Below are 23,870 nucleotides of genomic sequence, written 5' to 3'. Positions count from 1 at the left end.
AGAGATGAAGCAGGGACCCCCACTTCATATTGGATAAATGTGTGTTTTTCAGTCTGTTTTGATTTGATCTTTTTATTTAAATGAGGTAGGCAATATAAGCTTCGGCTTCAGCCAACACCTTTTTCGGGCCATCTTTAAAGTGCTTACAGACTACTGTATACTTACTGTACTATACTGTTTGTCTAAAATGGGACTGAAATAAACTAAACAAATAAACAAAACAAAAAGGGTAACCTTAAACCCTCAATATTTGTAAATGTACTTAAATTGGCTCGCTTTTCCCCCTGTACACCAAAACCTCTTTGCTGAAAATAGCCGAGCTAATGTTCCTCCCAGAATAGGAATTCAACAGTTCAAGTCGTTAATGAAAGCAGTATGATATCAGAACCACATACAATCAGAGCCTCATGATGACATGAGAACATGATCTTCAGGATTGTAATTCATGCTGCACTGCTAGAGATTCTTAATTGAAACTTACTCCATCCAGCTAATTGAAATGTATACATGTTTCAAGAGCCTGCAAGACAAGAAGCCATTATAATTCTCTTTTTGGCCCAGGCCACCACCCATGATTTCAAATGTTTGTCCCTAGACCCTTACAGCTATTTCCTCTGTATAATAAATTGTTATTGTATAGTATAGTACATTACATATGCTGCTTTGTCATATTTGATTGTTTATTTCAGCTGCGACTAATCCTTTACCAGTGAATGGGTTTATTGAGCACACACAATGATGGCAATGTGTAAAAATGTTGTGAAAGCTAAATTACTAACGGCCAGTTACCGTCACAGATACTTTATTTGGCCATAAAATAAATCTGGGTGTGGTAATGCTGTAAAAAGAAGCAATGCTGTTGCAAAAACAACACATTGACAGGAAATAAAGTGTATGCTCTGTCATCTTAGTAGGCCGTTTGTGTGTGTGTGTGTGTGTGTGTGTGTGTGTGTGTGTGTGTGTGTGTGTGTGTGTGTGTGTGTGTGTGTGTGTGTGTGTGTGTGTGTGTGTGTGTGTGTGTGTGTGTGTGTGTGCGTGCGTGCGTGCGTGCGTTTGTGTGTGTGTCTAGGCATCTGGTTCCCTCATATAATCTGTTTATGGCTTTCTCACTTCATTAAGCGTACACAGAAACTCTTGGCTCTTGAATATGTTCATCAGATTTCACATAGTTATTTATTGCCCTTGCAACTGCAACAAACCATTTAACAAAAGTGCTACCACTGCATATTGATTATAGCTTATATTGTTTAGTTTGGAAATCCTAATGCAGTTTGATCGCTGCCTGTTTTGGCACTGCAGTCCAGTCCAGAGTCAGACTGAGGTCAGAACATTCCTGCAAGTTTAAAATTGTTGGCTGTTATAGCCTTAGTTAAGGACAGTCAAGTTACAATGTTTAACACCACAGAGGAGGTCGATCGGTCTGGGTGGTAGGCTATAGAGGTAAAACACTGGCACACCACCGCAGCGATCTAGATTCATTTCCCAGCAGGGATTGCGTCCTTGTCACTGCAGGTGCGACTCCAACTGGTTGATCAGGGTACCTGTTCCGCATGTAATGCGTGAAAGTCCACATGCATTACCTGAAATGTAAACAAGATAACTCTTGTGTTTCAGAAAGTTGGTCGGATAAGCAGATCTCCAAAAACTACAAATACCAATATATGGAGTACCCTGATGTCATCAATATGATGTCATAGTACTGACTACTACTGACATGATAGACTGGCCTGGATCAATATTTGGGTATGCCTGACACGGAACACTACACTACAATGGTTAGGTCTGCATAACTGGGTGGGCCATGCATTCCAACTTGCATCGTTCCAATTTGCAGCCCTCCCGAGTAGGCCTAAGCCCAGCTGGCACTTTGGTCTAGTGTATAGCAAATAATAAGAACAACAAAATCAATAATACTGACTGATTATTTACCAGTAAAAAGTATTTTTGGACTTGAACCATTGAAGCAGGGGGTAACCCACTTTGAAATCTTGGAAGCACTTACAGTAGCTTACATCATGGAAACTTGAAGCACTGAACCAGGGGGAAACCCACTTTGAAATCTTGGAAGCACTTAGCTCCTACCATGCGCCTTAGTCAGCAAAATGTCATTCTTACATCATTCACAGCCAATTGAGCTCTCATTAACGTCATTTGTTTAATTTCCTGGGATGACATAGGTGACGATCTTAATTAACTATCAAATCTGGACACATGATTTGGAGTAACGAGATCAAATACAAAGAAATGCATTGAAACACCCTTTAACCGCATCTAAAAGAGATGGGTGCTCCAAGGCTGTCCCATTAATTTATTATCATACATGCTTGGCAACAATGATGGCCCTGCACCAGCATAAGAACATAATGGATACTCTAGTCAGGTCGTCCATCATGGTTGTACCAATCTGAAAAATAAAATGTAATAAATAAATAGCAGTGAAGTCATGATGTGACTCGCTCATCCCCCGGTTCATGCAAGTAATTTCGCTATGGAGAATAACATTTGGTCATCTTAAAATCGTCTCATATAAGCATTGTGGTCCAAAAATAAACAACCGGTTTGCGCGATATTGTCGGGGAGGTGGCTCTGTATGGTTTATGATAGTCATTCACTCATATTTGATAAAGCCTGTTTCTAGAGAAAATGTATCTAATTCGGCGACATTAACATTAGCGTTTTCTCACCATCAGTTGATTCTAGAGATGTTACCGATAGGGATGGTCCGATCAGGTTTTTTGGAACCGATCAGCGAGCACCGATCACAAAAGTTTGATCACCCGATACCGATCAATCACCGATCCGATCAAGTTATTATTTATATTTTCTAAATGTTAATGTTTTAACTTTAATTCATTCATTCACTCATGAATTCATTTATATATTTGCCTTATAGTTATTTACCAGCATTACTATGTATTTATTATCATAGTAACGGTAACTAGAGATGTTACCGATCAATCGGCAATGGATCGGATCGGGCCAATCAAAGCGTGATCGGCGATAATCGGTGGTTTAGATCAAAAGGTAAATTCACCGATCCGATCCGATCGGTGCATCCGATCAACCAGCCGTTCAGTATGCCCACTTGAGGCCATTTTGGGGTATTGATTTCCACAGTGCTGAAGGAATAATTAGTTACTGCTATCTAACATATAATTTTCCGAATGTCTGTCTGTCTGTCTGAGTGTCTGTCTGTCTGAAACCGCGTTTCTCCTCAGTGGCTGGAGCAATTGATCTGAAATCGCATCACCATCAGCATATGAACACACCTGACATAACTGTGAAGCCCGTTTGTCACACTTTCACAAATCGTATGCTGTATAATTGCATTTTTATGGTGTATCTATATCTATTTAGCCTACAGTACCTTTTGTGACCACACATGTTAAGGGAGGGGCGCTGTTGTTCAGGCCATGCACAATCACACACAAACCCACACACACACACACACACACACACACACACACACACGGGGGGGGGGGGAGTGTGTGTGTGTGCAGGCGGGCAGGCGGGCGGGCGGGCGGGGGGGGGGGGGGGGGGGGGGGGGTGGTGGTGGTTCTGGCCCTGTTACAGATGTTGTCCAAAATCATGCAGATCGGTACACAGTATCTCTGTAGCCGTTAAATGGAACGGGTATTTCTTACATTGATGCTCCTACATATTAGCATGCAAGCACCAGTTAAAGTTACTTTCCATCCCTCATATACTGTGTGCACAGTGCACATCCCATAATCCACACACTGCACATCATTTCGGAGCTCATATCTTTGAACGGGTAAGGACTAGTGATAATAAATACATAGTAATGCTGGTAAATAACTATAAGGCAAATATATAAATGAATTCATGAGTGAATGAATGAAATAAAGTTAAAACATTAACATTTAGAAAATATAAATAATAACTTGATCGGATCGGTGATTGATCGGGATCGGGTGATCAAACTTTTGTGATCGGTGCTCGGTGATCGGTTCCAAAAAACCTGATCGGACCATCCCTAGTTGATTCTACAACTTCATATCCATATGAGTCAAACCGCTGAGATCATTTGTTTGTATATGTTTAGAACACAGTTCTTATATGACGCAATATGAAAAAAGTCTATGGGAATTCAGAATGGGGTGGAAAATCGTGAACCAGGTAGGATGGGTAAATTACGTCAGACTTCACTGCTCTAAGATAATTGGACAGAGACAAAAAACATATTTATTTTGTTTATCTATCTATACTATAATTTTGCGAATGTCTGAGTGAGTGAGTGAGTGTCTGTCTGTCTGTCTGTCTGAGTGAGTGAGTGAGTGAGTGTCTGTCTGTCTGTCTGTCTGTCTGAAACAGCGTTTCTCCTCAGTGGCTGGAGCAATTGATCTGAAATCGCATCACAATTAGCATATGAACACACCTGACATAACTGTGAAGCCCGTTTGTCACTTTCACAAATCATATGCTGTATTTTCGCATTTTTATGGTGTATCTATATCTATTTAGCCTACAGTACCTTTTGTGACCACACACCTAACATAACTGTGAAGCCCGTTTGTCACTTTCACAAATCGTATGCTGTATATTCGCATTTTTATGGTGTATCTACTATCTATTCTGCATCTAGCTTGAGGCTAATCAATTCTGCATCTAGCATGAGGCAACATGTTTAACCAGCTCTGTGTGTGTGTGTGTGCAGGCGGGTGGGCGGGCGGGGGGGGGGGGGGGGGGGGGGGGTGTGTGGGGGGAGGGGGAGGGGGGGGGGGGGGGGTTGGAACACAGTATCTCTGTAGCCATTAAACGAAACGGCTATTTCTTACATTGATGCGCCTACATATTATCATGCAAACACCAGTTAAAGTTACTTTCCATCCCTCATATACTGTGTGCACAGTGCACATCCCATAACCCACACACTGCATATCATTTCGGAGCTCATATCTTTGAACGGGTAAGGGCTAGTATGTATTAATGCAAGTACGCTTAATTTGACAAAGCCTCTCACAAAGCCCTCTAGTATCCCAAACTGACCAAAACGGTAATTACTACTTTGGAGCAAGAAGGCTGGGTGTCAATGAAGGCCTTGTGGATACAGACCACTGCTGCAGCTAACTTTGTAAAGAGCAGTTGGGAGCAGCACTGGGTGTAACATTAAGTCGCCTTATTTGTTTAAATTTAAACATCTGTCAAATATCTTTCAAATGCAACATAGAACAAACATATTCATAGCAAACAACTCATAACTTTATGCAGGTGAGCTATTGGATTTTTCCCCAAGTAGATCATATTAGAGGTCTATTCAAATGAGCCTGATAAAGTTGATGCCATATAGCTCTAGAATGCTCCAACTTGCAAAAATAAATGTGTGAAGTGCAAAGTTCTTACTGTTGCTGTTCAGAATGATTGACAAAGTTTAAGCCCAAGTGTTACAAGCAGCTCGAGACATAAAGAATCAGCATTCATAAAAAAAGGGAATACTGCTCATACCGAGATGTTGGTGAGAAGGTCAGACATCTTCCCCTTACTGACCATAATGTGAAGTTCGATAACACAATGTTCCAGATTTCAGTTAATCTCCCAGAAGATTCAAGGAGGAAGAGTTAAATGAGTTGTGGATGGTTCATCATTCTTTGCAGCCTAGCATTGAGAAATTATTATGTTACTCCAAATGCTTTTTGTCTGTATTGTTATAATTTAAATATTATATTAAGAATGTATTTATATAGTATTCACTTTCATGTCCCTAATCTAGGACAGCATTCATGCCATACTTTTTCACATCATCAGACTCTTGTACACTAATACCTATAAGAAGTGAGACTTGACTTCTGCGAGACAGATACTAATATGAAACCAGGCTTGTGAATTGAGGTTTTTGAACCAAGTGGATCATCTCTCCTTTGATGCTTGATTGTTACCTCTATTTAATTAAGACACATCTGCTAATTGTGTGTGTGTGTGTGTGTGTGTGTGTGTGTGTGTGTGTGTGTGTGTGTGTCTGTCTGTCTGCCGGTCTGTGTGTCTGTCTGTGTGTGTCTGTGTTTGATAGCGTAGTGGCCGATTGACAACCAGCTGGTGTGAGTGGTGACTGAGTGGTGGCTGAACTTATGTACTTGAGTACATATAAAGTTGAGTGGCAAACACCACATAGTATTAGCCATATTATTATGGTTGGAAGAGTCCAGGGTCCAGTCCCTATTTTGCACAGTTTTTTTTAGGTACTACCAATTACTCCCACCTGGGGACGACAGATGTCAACTGACTTATTTATTGTGCATTGTTCATGTAAAAAAAAAAAAAAAAAAAAAAAAAGGAAATAAATAATTATTATAGGACATTCAGTACATACCGCTGTCCATTGAGTGCCACACCCAATCCACCCACACCCACCTGTGAACTGGCCGGGCCAGGGGGGGCGGCCCAGGAAATAGGTCATCGCCCTGACTACCATGCCAAATTTTGTGTCCCTGTTAGAATCTGTTTCGCCTAGCGGGTGCAACAAGCTTGAAACTGCAAGCCCCAAAACAGTTTGACTCGTAGAGGAATGTACCTCTCAGTGGAATGTCAAAATATTCTGTACCTCCCAGTGTCCCTCGCCCTTCCATTAATGTTGGCGGGGTAAATACTTTTATTTTGATTCAGGGTTGGCATAGACTGTGAAAGGGAATTGCTGCTACAAAATACCGTAGACGCGTTGTTTGCAGCGTGAAATCTTACCTTTTGTGGGCAGGCAGGTTGCCCACAGCAGTACACGTTGAAAAACCCTGGTTTCCGTTTACTGTTCATTGCTCAGATCCGGTCTAAAGCACAGCTACTGTATCCGCTAGTTTGCACAGTATCATACATGCACGCACAATGGACGTTTCTGTATCCGCTCCGGACCGGACATGCAACCAGCAAAGTGAAATTATCACACAGTCTACGCCATTTGTTCTCAAAGTGGGGCCCGGGGACCCTTAGGGGTCCTTGATGGAGTTCCAGGGGGTCCTCAGCTAAATAAATGATAAGAACAAATGGACCCTTATGGTTCTGTTAAATTAGCATTGATTTGACTGTATACATTGGGCCCCAATGTATGGGGTCCCAGAGATAGACATGTCATTAAAGGAGGGGGTCCTGCCCAATGCATGTCAAACTGGGCCTGGGGACCTGGGGGGCACTGCTAGTGCGAGAGCCATACAAATCTTCTCTTATGGGGTTCCCTGGCATATCTTTTCAAATGGGGGTCCGCGGGCTAATAAGTGTCAATGTGGGTGGGGGTCCTTGAAATGAAACACAGTTTGAGAAGCACTGACTGTTCTGAGAAAGGTAACTGATTCTGACAGGACACTAGATTTGGCACAACACCGTGTTGTTGCTCCTCCCACTCCTCCATTGTGTTTACTGGCTGGGAGTGACGGGACGGGACAGGACATCGAAACAATAATCCAACCACCATCGAAACTTTTCACTGTTGGTGGCCTAAACGGTATCCGCTATTTATTTGGAGTTTTGGGGATTTATTCTTCTTCTTTGTAAAGTGCGACCCCCCCAACGAGCCCACGAATACAGCAACATACGCGAAGCAAAGCAACAAGTTTACAGAATCAAACTTTGAGGTAAGTAAGTTCAGGAAGGAATTCCCTTGAAATTCCACCCATTCCACCATTTTGAACTTTTCCAACAGTTCCAGTGGAATGCCTTTTTGTTTTTATATCATTGTAATATATTATGGTAGGGCGGCAAACTATCTTTGTTTTTGACCAAATTAACATTTAAATAAATGTTAAACCGTAAAAGGACGCAAGAAGCCAAGTTGGGCGAAGTTAACGCTGAATGCTAAAGTATACCTCGTCAGTTTCGCTCGACAAAAATGACGTATTTATTTTCAACTGAAAAGTGTCTGTGATTTTACACGTATATTGAGAATAGTCATTCTAGTTGAAAATACGTTGTTTTCCCGCAACGACGTGAACGCGCGACGACGTATAATAGCCATAGGTTGAGGTAATAATTACTATTAGCAGTGTTTGCTAAATTAGCATGCGTAGCTTGAAAGAGCCAACTTAACTTCACGTTATCAACGTGAGTTGTTTACAGATGAAAATGATGTCTTTCGGCAAAGTTAATCAAAACGACAAAGTGTCGCTCTTCATTCAACCCACAACATTTACTAATATTAGATGGGGAGTGGACACAGTGGTCGAAAAAAGTACTCATATGTTTTACTTAAGTAAAAGTATAAATACTTTAATGTAGAGATACTGTTACAAGTAAAAGTCTGGAATTCAAAACGTAATTGAGTAAAAGTACAAACTTATTGGCATCAAAATGTGCGTAATCTATATAGAGCTGAAGTGGTTAATGTAGGTTTAGTAATGAAACCTAATAAGTAACTAGTAACTAAAGTTTTCAAATAATTGTAGTGGAGTAAACGTACAATATTTGCCTCTGAGAAGTAGTGGAGTAGATTTAAAGTATAAATTGAAAATACTCAAGTAAAGTACAAATACCTAAAAAATGTACTTAAATACTGTATTTAAGTAAATGTGCTTAGTTACTTTACACCACTGGGAGTGAGTGTTGATGAACATATCAGGTAGTTGGCACTACTAGTCCCCCCAGATACCTCGCCCTGGGCGACTTGGCTTCGAGTCCTGAAAAATACTTAAATTGTCTTTTCAATTTTCAGGGCTGAATTTAAACCACAATCCCCAAAACAGGTTTTCTTCATGGACCGATTCCCTAGTTTTGAAATTCACCAGGCTACACTCAGAAACTCCCAAATCTCCCATTCGCTTTTCACTTATATCCCTTTACATAGGCTAAATGTTTTTTAAAATGTCTAAGCTATAACTCAACGAAACATTTAGCGCAGTAGCTGTTCTGAGGTCATCCATGCTTCCAGGTCATTCTGGGATTAAAACTCAGTCGGACATCAGCTTGGCCTGAGACCAACAATGGCCTATTTCTACTAAACTGCTATTGAGTTGACCAGCTATTCTGCTGCTGCTGATAATTGTAATATGTTATAAATCTAACCGTGGTGATTTAATTTGATATACAAATGAGTGTGTGTATATGAGAACAAAGGGGTTCCACGGCACACCTCAGCCTACACGGCTAGTCTGGTGCATCACAGGAGCAGGGACAGACGAATGCAGAGGAGAGAGACTCTGGAGCTGCTCAGACAGTTTAGGCCTTTTATTCAGGTGCTAGTACAAAAAATACTGACTTGACTGACGTTTCTGACATCTTCCTCAGAGTCATGATGACGTGGACTCTGAGGAAGATGCAGCAGTAGCATCGAAACGTCAGTCAAGTCAGTATTTTTTGTACTAGCACCTGAATAAAAGGCCTAAACTGTCTGAGCTGCTCCAGTGTCTCTCTCTCCTCTGCGTGCGAATGTGTGTATGTTTTGTGTTAGGTTTTCTTGTATTGTAGGTTACTGTGACAAAACATATATGAGTTGCGTAATGGCAGTTTACATCAGCTGTGAGTAACTTGCATGAAAGTCTCTTGAGCTTGTGGTTTCAGTCCTTGACTGCCACGCCCTCCTCTGACTTACTCACACTGGTGGATCTTTTTGGCGTTGGTCAATCTATTATAAATATGCAAAGTTTGCAAACTACCGGTATATTATCTACTTGGCAGTTTTAGTGTATTTTGTTTGAGTAGTGTATAAAAGTACTTGTACATGGTCATGTACGATGTTGCAGGTGGCCAACCTTAATGTATATCAACATTTGCACAGGTATCTTTTGAATTTGGAATTGCGGATTTGTTATTTTGAAGTATTTATGTTAGCTTGACTATGTACTGTAGGGTAAGAGCTAGGTCGAGTGTTACCGGCACATTATAGCTGACCAACTTCTCAGATGAATCTGCTCGGCCCTCAGGGCTTGCTGATTATCCGTGCCCCTCAATGTGTGATGGCTAATCAATAGAGTTGCAGTTGCTGCCTGAAAAGGAAAATCGAAATTAGGCCAGAGTGTTACTGTGCTCTGCTTATGACTGTCAATCAAAAAGTGACTCGGGCAGCTCGGTCTCTACAGAGGAGCCAAATATTATACATATTTACACCCTCTGACCATCCATGATTACCCAGATTACCTCATCCAATTCCTGGATGAGGTAATATGGGTTGGCCCTCATTTGCAAAAATACTGGGCTTACACCACCATAGAAGCTTAGGAATGTAAATGAGAGATATGAACCCCGGGGGCACCCTGGTGGCTCACCTGGTAAGAGCACGCGCATACCACATGAATACGGCTGAGACCTGAGGCTCTTTGCTGCATGCTTCCCTCTCTCACCTTCCTATCTCATTGTATCAAAATAAAAGCAATTTAAAAGACAAATGTTTGGCCTTGGAATGCTTGGGGGACTGCCTATGTACATGTAATGCTTATGAAAACAACAGTCTGTATTTTTTTAGACCATTGGCATTGCACTAGAGAGACTAGACAGCCATCTGTCTCTTATCTGTGCCTGATTAATAATTTTATATTCTCAACCTAACTCCCAGGATCTGTGACAACATGACGGCCATCAACACCGCCAACATCAACTTCAAGTGGGACCCAAAGAGTCTGGAGATCCGTACTTTGGCTGTAGAAAGGCTGCTGGAACCCCTTGTTACCCAGGTAATTCACATACTCTGTGCCTAGTTAAAATAAATAAATAAATGATAATACTGTACAATAAATGACCATTGATTTGTATTTCTCACCCATTGGCTGTTGGATATTAAACTTAAATCTTGATTTAACACACACACACACACACACACACACACACACACACACACACACACACACACACACACACACACACACACACACACACACACACTTTCACTGGAGAGAGCGATACACAGCATTACAAAGATGGAGCGACTGGCACATACAAGATTATTGGTGAACCATTTTGGGTAAAAAAATATATATGAAAAGGTCAAATGCAAGCTGTGCAACGGCAGTGGATTTTTGGTCATTTGATCTTGGTCAGTCAATGCGCATCATATCATATAATTTATATAACATTTTGAAATCCCTCAGCCATTGAAACCCAAAATTGTTTTATAGATAATTCATGTAGCATTACAATGTGGGCTTTTGGCAACATAAAATGTGTCAAAGAGGGACCAGTTGTAGATTTAAATCATAATCAATCACTTTAATGCCAGAAAAACATGCTTACATCAAACAGCTTTTAAGTTTTTACAGAATAATACTTTAAAAAACCCATCATACAATATCGATAAGCCAAGCTACCCTGTTTTTCGGTTATTATTATCGCTAAGCATTACGCCACATTACTCATGCTACCCGCCTTGCAAGACCACGCGTTGGTTATGACGGGCTCTCTTCCCTTGCTGTGAAAATACAATGCAAGAACAGCTGATAAAAATCCTGTCGGTGCTAGAAAAATTACTGCAACCGGCAAAACAATTAGATGAGATGTGTTTTATGCATATTTCAATGAAAAAGAATGCAGTTATTTACTTATTTTGATTTTGGACAGAGGTGTTTTATTGAAGAGTTATTGAAACGGAGGAAACATTCGTGATAACGTCAATATAAAATGCTAGTCATTTAAGTTATTGCCGTATCGATTAATTGAACACGGCTCTACCGGGGTGCCTACTGGTCCAGGCGCATACCACTTAGGCATTGCCACATAGGCATGGGATGCCTGGTGGCGGCACCAGTTTGATTCCCGATCCGGATGACCTTTGCCACATGTCGCTCCCCATCTCTCCCCCCATTTCCTGTCAGTCTACTGTCCTATCCAATAAAAGCACAAGATCCCCAAAACAAATCTTAAAAAAAGAAGAAAAAAAAAAAAGAACACAGCCCTACCATGCGCCTAGCTACCGGAGTTGCCATCATCTAAGTGAAAAGCAATTTCGCTTCCCTGGTCAACATAAAATACTCCTCCTTTGCTAACTTGATGTACTTAAAATTGCTTTTAAAAATCAACTCAATCAAGCTTTCATTTCTCTCTAAAGGTTACCACGCTGGTCAACTCGAGCAATAAAGGCCCATCTAACAAGAAGAAGGGACGCTCTAAGAAGGCTCATGTTTTGGCCGCTTCAGTCGAGACAGCTACAGCAAACTTCCTGGATAAAGGAGAGAAGATTGCGAAAGAGAGCCAGTTCCTGAAGGATGAGCTGACTGCTGCTGTGGAGGATGTCCGCAAGCAAGGTATATGGAAAACACATATTGCAATAGTGTGTGTTTTCAGGCCTTTACATGGTGCTCCCAGGGCTGTTAAATAAATCATGGACTGTGTACACTGTCTACCTCAATCGTAGAGCTTAAATGAGAATAATCAGTTGTGAGACAACTAGATTTCCTATGAGAAGATACCTTTACCTCTTAATGGAGGCCCTAATTATTCATTTAAAGTTTTTTCATGCTTGATGCTGTGCATGCTTACAGGAACCATGCTACCCTGGTGGATTGTGTGTGTTCAGCATAAGGTTGCCCCGGGGCATCTGGTCTTGTACATCACCAACCCCAATTTATTTTGTCCAGTTGTTTGGATGTTATTCTTGTGTTTTTCACCTGCTTACAAAAAGGGAGCTGTTAAACCAACATAAGGAAGGATTATAAGCTGCTTGCTGCATTCTTTTATTTCCGCACGTCTGTTAGGGACTAGGGAACTGCAGCACATGGGACAAAAGTTGCAGCGTTTTTATCTTTTTATCGCAGGTGGGATGCATGCAGCCATGCTCATCTCTCACACATACGCCTGCTCGTAGTACAGTTAAATAGTCGCAACGTTTTGTTTTTCTACTGGGAAAGTAACATTTTTGAGACACTTTGTGAGCTTGCAGTTTCTCCTGAGCTCATAAGAACCACTGCAGTGTGTGTGTGGAAGTAGAGAAGGGGAGGACAGGACAGAGGGCTCTGGCCCCGTTCAGGTGTTTAGACAAGTATCTTGTGTTGTGTTTATAGCAAACTAAAGATGGTTATGTCCCCTCTCAAATGCACACTTGCCCTGTCGGGCAACCCGAAAGCAAACTCACTTGCCCACAAGTTTTATTTACCTGCCTCGGGCAGCCGTTAGATGTGTTGTGTACCTTCCTCCACCATTCGCCAATTTGTTGTCCATCTTTGTTATATTTATATTATTATAGATTAATTGTTAACATCCCTACTCCCAATGCTCATCATATGAGGATGTCATTTTGACACACTAGACCAGTGGGTTTAGGAGCCATGACTCGGGGGTGGCTATTATCACTTGGTGAAGTCATTGTCAGAGTGTCTCTCCTATTCCCTCCCAGACATCCAGCAATTTAGATGCCAGTACGTGTGATGTGGTTACAGTTCACACACACACACACACACACACACACACACACACACACACACACACACACACACACACACACACACACACACACACAGTCCCCAGATGCTCGTCATATCAGGATGTCTTGGCACACTTCGTAGACTAGTGAGTTTAGGATCCATGACTGAAGTATGGCTGTTAACTTTGTCAGTGTCTGACTTTCCCCTCCAGACATCCAGCAATTTAGATGCCTGTACGTGTGGTCTGGGCTGAGTTTGGAGGCGGCCACAGTGTCAAGAAATGGCCTGCATTGTGTTCAATGTCCGGGAATGTCACAGTAGCTTTGGTATGCTGTCATTGCACAGGAATCCCATGTCTGTTGTTAGCTGGTGCCTAGGCTTGGCTGTCAGTTATGCCACGCTGCTCAGCCAAGCGTGCATGGACTGATAATGCGGGCATTGAGCGGGGCTAAACCCTCCCATGGATTCAGAGGGCATTTTTCACCCAGCTGTGGCTTACCAGCTGTTTAACTGGGCAAGGGAAAAAAGCCTGATATAATCGTTAGGGGCGGGTTACATATGCTAAAGCCTACATATTAGGAGGCTGCTAGATTGTTGTTTCTTCTAGACATATCTTTATTTTATTGGGATTTCTAGCGCCTGTCAACACCCCATTCCCTTGGAGCATTTTATTCATCTATCAGCCATCCCTTAAAGTAGCAGTTCTCAAACTATGGGTCCCGACCCAAAATGGGGTCACAGGAAGGTGCCGTTGGGGTCACACGTTGGCAAACAAAAATTGAATGAATATATTTGAATCAAGAAACGCTTAAAATGTGAGGTGGTTGCGACCAGCGTGAAGCGAATGGACACTCCTCTCCCTCTAACACACACTTTGGGGGGCTTTGATGGGGTTGCCAAAAAAGGGTAAGCGGAAGGCCACGTTGATGACGTCACCGCTTTTTTTTAGGGAAAAAATGAAAGAGCCACAAAGAGTTGGTCTATGGGACGAGTGGTGGAAACTGGAAAGTGACGCTGGATGGGGCTCAGGGCTTGACATTAAGGCTTGTCCTGTTGTCAGGGACAAGTAATAAAAAAATATAAAACATTTACCGTTGGACAAGTGACTCTTGGTTTCACTTTTTCTGTGACGCTCCTGGCAGCTTTGTGCTGTATGCAAACTGTGGGACTTTTAAAACCGTCACAGAGACACTGCTTTTGTCCATTCCCACCTCCTTCTGATTTTACACACCAGTAGCAAATGAAGCAATAAGCCTCAAGAGGCGAGTGGTTACCTGGTATTTTACGCCAGCTGAGAGGCGTAGGGAGACACGAGGCGCAGCCGAGTGTCGTGGAAAGAAATAACGCGCCTGGGTTTGATATAAACTGATTCAAGGTGTGGGTTATAGTCTCATATACCACAGCAACCAGCCAATCAGAATCAAGGAATGGAACTAGCCGTTTTAGAATGTATATTAATGAGGGGCAATGAAGTCAGCTCAGATGTTATGTTACGACACATTGTTGCTTCAGCCTGCTCCTGCTGTTGACTGACTGTCACTGAGTCAATGAGAGCGGGGAGGGGGGAGGAGTGCTATCCAACCGTATGTAACCAAGAGAGCGGTACACATGAACGCCACATTGGAACGAAGTCCCCGGCAAAAATAAATAAATCTTTACAAAAAACCCCCACAAAAATAGCCGCTGCTCCTTAATGCATATAGGAGAAACAATGACTCACTGCAAGATATTTGTTCTGATTATGCTCTCGCTGAGCATTTTTGGCAACACCCCCCCCCCGCCCCCCTCAAAATCTGACGCAAGATCAGGCTTTGCTCGTCGAGAATTTGCTCACTGTGTGTGAAATCCTCTGCGAGAATATAATTGCGTGATTCGGCAAGAGCTTCCAGAGCATTTCTGAATATTTAGCAGGTTTGATGTTCAGCTCTATCGCAGACTGGACTGCGATAAGCACTGCAAGAAGTGAGCATCAGTTTCAACCAGTGGGAGAACGGATCCTCCTTTTCTTGGGTGCATGTGTTTTGTGTTGTGCCTTTTTTCTTTTGTTTTCATCAAAACCAAAACAAACAGCAGAGACTATAACAGTATGGCTCCGAACGACGCAGAAAACAAAAAGATTTACAACACCATAACAAATGGACACAAGAAAAGCAGGATTGACGGGTTGACGTCTGGCAGAGACATAATCCTCAGTGTATCGTTCCAACTTTATTCTCTGGTTTTAACAGTTTCACACAACTCCCAGCAGCGCACTGAGTGCACACACCAAAACATCGCTCAACCAATCCTTGAGGATCATGCTGCTAATGTGGAGTCCCCAACGACTCCTCCCATTGGCCAGAAACACCCAACAAAAAAAAACACCCATGAGTCCAGTGAAATTTCCTAAAGTGTGTGTGATCCCTTCTCAGCGATCATGTAGTGAAAACCACAACGTTATTGTGACACACTTCCGGTTTAACAGCAGACATACAAGCTCACGTCGCGTCGCAGATCTAGCCTGTTTTGAGCTTGTAAATCACACTTGGCCTCGGCGCCGGAAGCTCGGTACAGCGTCTGCGCAATGCACTATGGGGCGTTGGAAACTCGTGGATAAGAAATTTGTTTTTTGCAACAGTAGGATAGACCATTAACCGTTAAGAGTTTAGCAGTAACCAATTTCCTAACGGTTAAATGGTAACGGTTAACTGTTGGCTATCCCTAATTGGAGCCCAAGACCACACCACATTGACACCAATTTCTGGAAATCTACATTGAGGCTTACATATAGAGAATGAGAATCTTCCCTATCAAGCTAAGACACGTACTGTACATAAAAGGGGGATTTTAAGGATCAGTATAGTAGGCATTTAAGCAGTATAGTAGGCATTTAAGCACAATGCTAATGACAATGCCATCTATCTATCCACTTTTCTGCAATTTCTTTGCTTCATCTCACATCTTCATCTCGTCCTATCTGCAACATCTCCGACTTCCACTCTAATGCTTTATTATAGTCTATCGTATTACATTGTTGCACACTCTACAAACACAAATGCAGAGTAGTGCCACATGTGAGATTGTAGGTCTGCATTGCATGTCTGCATTTTCTGCATGTGACATTGTGACACCGTTGTACACAGGATAATGCATGTTTAACTGTGCCTCTGTTGTCCCTTCTGGTTATGTGGCTTATTGTGTGATATACATTTTAATCATTTCATGCAGAGTAGTGCCACATGTTGTGAGATTGTAGGTCTGCATTGCATGTCTGCATTTTCTGCATGTGACATTGTGACACCGTTGTACACAGGATAATGCATGTTTAACTGTGCCTCTGTTGTCCCTTCTGGTTATGTGGCTTATTGTGTGATATACATTTTAATCATTTCATCATGCACTTGGTTGGCTGCAGGTGAGGCGTTAGATGGATGGAAGTTTATTAAAGCAGCAACGATCACTATCTGGCCCTGAAAATGCCTTATTGATCTGACTCACCAGGGGGAATAACAGTCTGTGGGTGGGCGTGTGCTTTTCAGATGCATGAGGTCTATCATTTGCACAAACTGCCTTTTGCGCTCGGTCAGGGACCAGCATGGTCACAATCTACACAATCTCTTTAGTGCAGATTAAGTAGTGTGCCTGCTGTGTTATTGTCAACCACTTCTTGAATTCGAATGCCCCCCAGTCAAAGATAGTAAAACACTTAAATCCTATCTTAGGTTGAAATTGATGTTTTAAAATTGGCTGGACAATGTATCACAATTTATCAACATGTCTCCCGAAAAATTAAAAATTTCAGATGGGCAAATGTCCTTGAGTGTTAAATTAATAGATGTCTTGACATTTTGTTGGCCATGTGCTGGCAGTGTGCCCTAATAGCAAAATCTAGCAAATGACAGTTTAAAGCCAGCATCCTGCAATTTTGTGTGTAAATAAAAAAATTGTCGAGATAATACTGTCTTATGTTAATGTATTATGAGTTGCGATGTTGAGAATGCACCCAATGCAATGAATAGTGAGTCTGAGCAGTGTTCACTTTTTCATTCTCTACGGAGCAGTAGATCAATTTGACAAGCCAGATTAGTTGGTTGGTCTGTCATTGGTAGACTGATTTGTGTTTCACTAATGTAGACTGAGCTGGCATGAGAATCACATTATTTAAAAGTTGAAATTTGGCAGCAACCCCCCACTCCCCCAGCAAAACTGTTGTTGTGGTGTTTACTGTCTACTTGATAATGTGAGGCTACAAACCTCATTTGTGTGCCCAGTCAACTGTGTAGGCATTTCCAGTGTAGGACAAAGCTTGTTGCCGGATGACCCAGACAGGAAGGCTTTGTCATGCCTTTGACCTCTTTTTTGGGGGGGTTATAGTTTGTTTGTGTATGCTAGCGGTACTGGTCACTGGGTGTTGGGGAGATGTGTGTGTAGTTTGTACTCTCTGACATTAGCCGTATAGGGTAAATGTGTCAGACTACCCCTCTCTCTCACATCCCCGGTCTTCTCGAATGAATTGAATCCAGCGCAATTAACTTGTAGCCTGCAACCAACTGTTGGCTGCCCACAGGTACTTTGCTATAGAGCGACTTGGGCAGTCCTTTGTGCCTGCAGCCATCAGGCTACATGACCAAACACCCAAATGTTCTGTTCTCGGAATAATGACTCAGGATTGATGACTCTTGCATTACTCTTGCACATGGACTACCGGGATGTACACTAGCACCAGGACAGTTGCCTGCTTACGTTAACTGCTGTAAATGTTTTTCTACTGACAGGTGCTCATTATATGCTTTTGCTGTTGATATACTGTATATATTTATTATCCATACACTGTGTAGGCTGGTTACATTGTACACATATCAGGCTCATATCTACTGTCAACAGTCTGCACATATGTAGCCATTCTTTGATTAAAGCTCTAATGCTCATATTACTGGTCATGGTTTTTACAGTATCCATATGCCTATATTATCCTTACATTGACTGAGTTAGCATAATGAATAAAGTATTAGCCTAATAAGGCTATATGAAAATGGCTAGATCAGTCTGGCAATCTTTCTCTCTATTATTAATTACATTTCAGTACTTTTGTACTTAAATGTCCTACTCCTATGATGACGCCTGAATTTCCCCACTGGATCAGATAAAGGTATCTATCCGTACCTGTAGTGGGTACACTTATCTTTTTTAAACATAGTCCAGACTCATGACAGAGTTGTGAGCCTGTTGGACTTGCTACAACATGGCTAGACTCATGTATATCCGGGATTGAAGGTTGCCACAGGGAATTATTCATGTCGTTTGCAGAGAGAGATGACATCTAGTTGGTGTATGGACCACATGACGGAAAGGTGGTGCAGAAGAAAGGCACTTGCATGTGAATTAGAACTTTCTAAAAATGTATTATTTTCTCCATGTTAGACGTCTGGACATAAAAGTGCATTTGAACTCTTTAGTGCATAGCTTGGCAATAGTGAAGGGCCACATACAGTACAGAGCTTAATGTGTATTAGTAGTAGTGAAATGTTTTACTTGGCCCGGTAACATTTTAAGTGGCCCTGCTGCCAAAATGTAAAGCCATTTTTGAGAAATCGACAACGATTGATTTCATCCTTAAATTGGAGCAGAGCACCAAAATACAATCTCAAATGGACAATTTAAGACCTATTTTAGTTTGCTTAATATGTAGTTCCCCCTCTACAGTGTATACATCCCACCTATTTAATGCATAAAAAGTGGATTTCCCCCATTTTTGAATAATAATGCAGTCTAAAAGGCCTTTCCATCCTAGAAGCTGTGCTGTTCCTTACACTACCAGACCAGATGAAACCATTAACACTGCCATCCTTAGAGACCTGAGCTGTCATTGGGGTCAAAACGGAAATCCACCCTTAGATTATAATATTAGCTTGCGTCCAAAGTTGACATTTTGGCCTAAGGGTTGTGCTACTAGAAAAGGTCATTGTGTCAGCCACATGTTAGGCTTCATCCTCCGGGGAACATGAATGCACTCCGCAACTTACATGGCAATCCAGACATTCGATTTTGACATCTTTGGCCTATGTTGGCGCTAGAATAAAGCCATGGGGTCACCGAAGTCAGTTGGGTTTATAGTCTCTGAGCATGAAGGTAAACATTTAACTGTGCAAATATGGCTTGGTGTAGGATATCAGCTCTTGCTTGATACACCTCAAGTGCAGTTGAGGCGCTGCCATGGATACCTGATCCCCCATGAAGGATTCGCTAAGACAAGGGCACTGCGACACAGTAAAAACATCTGGCCGTTTTACTCCGAAAGTTTACTAATGAAACCAAGTGGACCTGCTTTTCGGTGAATCCTTAGCAAACCTCGCATTGTAACGTGTTGTGAGCATTTAGTACGGTTGTACTTTAGTGTTACCATCACAGATGATTTGACTGAGAAATTTGCCCAGTTTTCCACTTTGAATATACTGGCCAACCTTTTATGACTTGTTAATCTCAGCCTTGTTCAGTTCCTCAGAGGAAGCAGAACATCAGTAGCGATAGCATGTACCAAAAATAGCATCACAGACAGTTGAATGCAAAGTTGCCCTTGGAAGCAATTGGAAAATCGACAATAAATGTTAGCTGGCTATAATGTAATCATGTAATGTAAAGTCACTGCATTGATGCAGAATCGTCCACGCCCACATTCGTGCATCTTCAAATCAATCATTTCCACACTCCTAGTTGACACTGTTGTTATCACGTGATGTTACTTATGTTTGCTACACGCCACAAAGTGTGGCTACAAGCCTTCATTGTTTACATTTATTTATATAGTCTGGCTAGACATTTCAATGGATAATATCGGACTTATACTTTATGATTGCCATCCCAAATAGTTTTGGAATGTGAACTGATGAAGACATCGAAACGTCACGTTTTTTGCCTGCCCCCTGTTATTAACTCATTCGCTGCATTTTAAAAATCTTTTTGAAGTGCCAGGATGCCCCAAGTCTCCATAGACTTCCATGTAATTCATAGTGCACAGATCATGCACGCCCATGCATAGATCATGCACCACGTGTGTGCACGCTGTTCATAGCTTTCAAACCAAAAAATCTGCTAGGAAATCCGTTCAGGCATTCATGAGATAGCAGCCGTTAGGTTTTCTTGAAATGTAAACAAACATGGCAGCCATGTTTGAAAGATGGGGTTGGAATGGGGGTCAAACATGCAATTTCGCGATCGCGATCATGCCTAGTAGCTAGAAGGAAGTCCAAAAAAAGTAAAAAGAAAAAGTTCAAATTCAATTTTTTGCAAAAACGGCCCAAAACTCGGGGAAACTCGGGCGTGGCAGCAGCGGGGTACAGGAATAACTTTACAATATTGAATTGATGTTAAATGTAAATTGTTGAAACATATGTGACATGAATAAAGACATGAATAAAGATATTGAACATTGAGTAGTTCCTACTCATCAAATGTTTCTGAAAGTAAAATGAATGGGTAATGTACTACTATCAACTGAACATTACAACTCTTTTTCTGTCTCAGGTGAATCCATGAAGTTGGCCTCAGGGGAGTTTGCAGAGGACCCCTGCTCTTCAGTGAAGAGAGGCAACATGGTCCGTGCTGCCAGGGCCCTCCTGTCAGCTGTCACTCACCTTCTGGTGCTGGCAGACATGTCTGATGTGTACAAGCTGCTGCTACAGCTCAAACTGGTGAGTCCGTCACCTTCCTTCTGAGTATTTAGGACACGTTCTCCTTAATGCTTCAGAAAATGAAACCAAACTCTCCCATCCTCAAAAGGAAAGACCTTGAATTTAGAGATGATTACCTTGCCCGGAGAGAACTTATTCGCTGTGCCTTTCAGCTTTCTTTAGCACATTAAACTTTGATTGCTCGCCTTGAATGAGAAAATGGCATGGTTTGTGAGACAACAGGGAATGGCCCTTCCTGTTCCTTTTTAGTTTCTGCATAAAATCTTATCAGTGACCAACCTGCTCTTGATGCAATCACACGTGCCCAGACAGGCACAGCCAATGAGGTCATGTGAACTATTTCAACCGGCAAGACAAGCCTCTTGTCAGAGTTCCTAAAAGGGCCAGAGGCATCCTGCATCGCCATGTTCACAACGCAAAGCTCTTGAAAAAGACTTGGTTACTCCCCCGCATTTTGAGGCTTTGAAATGCCCACAAATATGTATGGTATTACAGTTCTTGGTGTCACTTGCATGGGGATCCACCCTGTTATTCAGTTGGCTTCCAGTTAATTTAAAACATAACTGTGTAGAACCTACATATGCGTCTCACTCTGCTGCCCTATCTTATCAGAGCTCTGTTTATAGCCTTCTACTTCATTATGTTCATCTCCTGCCGTTCCCTGTCGGAGAGCACAACCAGAATGTGGAGGCCACAGGGAAATGAACCGGCTAACATCCCAACAGAACCTTGAAAAGAATGCAGACTTCTATAGTGGCGCACCATGTTTCTGTGGGCTGCAAAATACATTTGGCATTTTATTCATCTATTAATTCTCTGTGGTGACTTGCAATATGGCAACCACCTTGAAACTTTTGGTATATTTCTCTATTGACCCCATCAGATATTTCTTGAAATATTTGTTATTCCCATAAATTACTAAATATTACGTAAAAAGAATTGTTACTTGTAATGTATTTTTGTATAAAAACTAACGAGTAACAAGAACCCGCACTAAGATCATTATCCATCCATCCCATCTAAACTATTCAGGTCGAGGAGAACCTTATGAAAGTGCGTAATGCGGGAACAGAACAAGACCTGGGGATCCTGTATAAAGCCCTGAAGCCAGAAGTGGACAAGCTCAACATCATGGCTGCCAAAAGACAGCAGGTAAAGTACAGTTATCCAAAAGGAGAGGGAGAGAGAAACTGGATGAAATACAGTGGTGGGTCACAAGCGATCTGGATTAGATGAAGGGTATGTTTGAGGTGAGGGATGGGTTGCATTAGCAGGTCGTTACCGGAATAGGTGTTATCAGCTTGATTTGTCGCCGTGTATCACAGGCGGCCCACAGACAGAGCAAGTGAGAGAGGGAGAGGGAGTACTCCATGCTTTTGCAAGAAGATTAGATGCTATAAGCATGAACAATCTCCTTATTACTGGTTACAGGGAGAGGGTGGAGGCAGGATGAGTGTGTATGCTGGATGCAGCATGGGTGACAAAACCCATTATCTCAAGATGAGAATTGGCGCCTGGGATTGTCTCTATTGTATCATAAGCGGTAGTCAGCAGTGAGGTGCATTCCATGATGAATTTTCTCAGTGACACAACTGAGTAATGGGATGAGCACTGCTTCCTTTCCAGTACAGATCAACTAGGTATACAAACTTCACAATGCTAATTATTTGCATTAAACACAGGGTGTGGCACTTTTGTTAACTTTATTTTAACTGTGTTTCACTGCCCCCTTGTCTTGATTATATTTTCACCAGAGACCTTTTCAGCTAGACTTAAATATCTATCAATGCTTGCAATGGAGTAAAACAATGGCTTTGACAAAAAGATTGCTGTGGAAAACAGGAGAAGTTTGGGAACCCTTGTATTTAACATTTTAAATACTTTGTAAAGGACTCAAGGATGATGGTTTGGGAGCTGTCATTGTTGCTCACAACAACATTTTCAAACATACCAGACTACGGGTCTGAATTCCTTGCCAAGTTAAATATTGAATAGAGAGAGTGTAACACACGCATTACATTGTTTCCCAGCTTTGAAAAATCTTGCACTTTTTCAATTATGCATATGAAGTTGTGCCAAGATTTTAAGCTGACAGATGAAAGACTGCATAGTAATTGTATTTGATTGCATTCTTATGGTGACGAAAAGTGGCCAATGTGGTGCTAAAACCATTAAAATGTCAAAGGCCTTCAAAATCATTCAGAAAATGTCAAAAGAAGTCGTCTCGTGGTATTTAAGAATACAACTGGCCTTCCTAACTTGATGTGGGGTCTTAATTTGCTGAGTTCATTAAACCCTCCCTTCCTGTTCTGCATGACATAAACATAACTGTGATACACAATACACATGATAAAGATTGAAGGTGAGAAAGTCCTCAAAACCTTTATATTTCATTTTACGGCAGTGTTGCTCACTGAAAATAGATAATCTACAAGCTCAAAAGAGTCACATCATGACGCATCGACCCATTTCCCTTAAAAGGAATAAAGTTAACTGTTGGCGCCAACAAACTGTGGGCTTATCAATTCTTCAAGTGAAATCCATTTGCATTTAACAGTTGCAGGGAATTAAAATAACAAGTGACATGACCGGAATCTACAGACATCTTTTGACATTTAGTTTGAATTCACACGCATTCTCATCACATGAAATTATGGTCATCAATTGATTTGTTTTTCAGGCTCATTAGTTACTGTTTCAACTATTTAGCAACAGGAAGAAAAACTGTCAAAAGAGACTGCTTCAACTCTAAATCCCGTTTTTAAAAGGGATTAAAAGCTTTTCTGATGTATTTGAAACCATTACCCTGCTTATACATCATCTCGGTAGGTAAGAAAAAGAAACTGCCACTTGTGAATGTTATGCAAATGGAATTTGCTTAAAATTGCAATTATGTAAATTAATTTAATGGATAGCAGAA

At 41.6% G+C, this 23,870-nt stretch overlaps 1 protein-coding gene across 1 annotated transcript in view; it reads left to right on the top strand.

Moving 5' to 3' along the window:
• Nucleotides 1–7,382: 7,382 nt before the first annotated feature.
• ctnna1 (catenin (cadherin-associated protein), alpha 1) overlaps nucleotides 7,383–23,870 on the top strand; it is a 122,881-nt gene continuing 106,393 nt past the window's right edge. Inside the window, exons 1-5 of the mRNA XM_080746408.1 lie at nucleotides 7,383–7,577; nucleotides 10,487–10,604; nucleotides 11,972–12,167; nucleotides 20,784–20,950; nucleotides 21,983–22,102. Coding sequence (XP_080602534.1) covers nucleotides 10,500–10,604; nucleotides 11,972–12,167; nucleotides 20,784–20,950; nucleotides 21,983–22,102 — 588 coding nt within the window. The 5' untranslated portion in view covers nucleotides 7,383–7,577; nucleotides 10,487–10,499. The remainder of the gene's footprint in view (nucleotides 7,578–10,486; nucleotides 10,605–11,971; nucleotides 12,168–20,783; nucleotides 20,951–21,982; nucleotides 22,103–23,870) is intronic.

This window comes from Nannobrachium achirus (assembly GCF_963921795.1).
Source record: "Nannobrachium achirus genome assembly, chromosome: 17".
Classification (NCBI taxonomy): Eukaryota; Metazoa; Chordata; class Actinopteri; order Myctophiformes; family Myctophidae; genus Nannobrachium; species Nannobrachium achirus.
The sequence above is the reverse complement of the archived record's forward strand: the minus strand, read 5'-3'. Positions and strand labels throughout refer to the sequence as shown.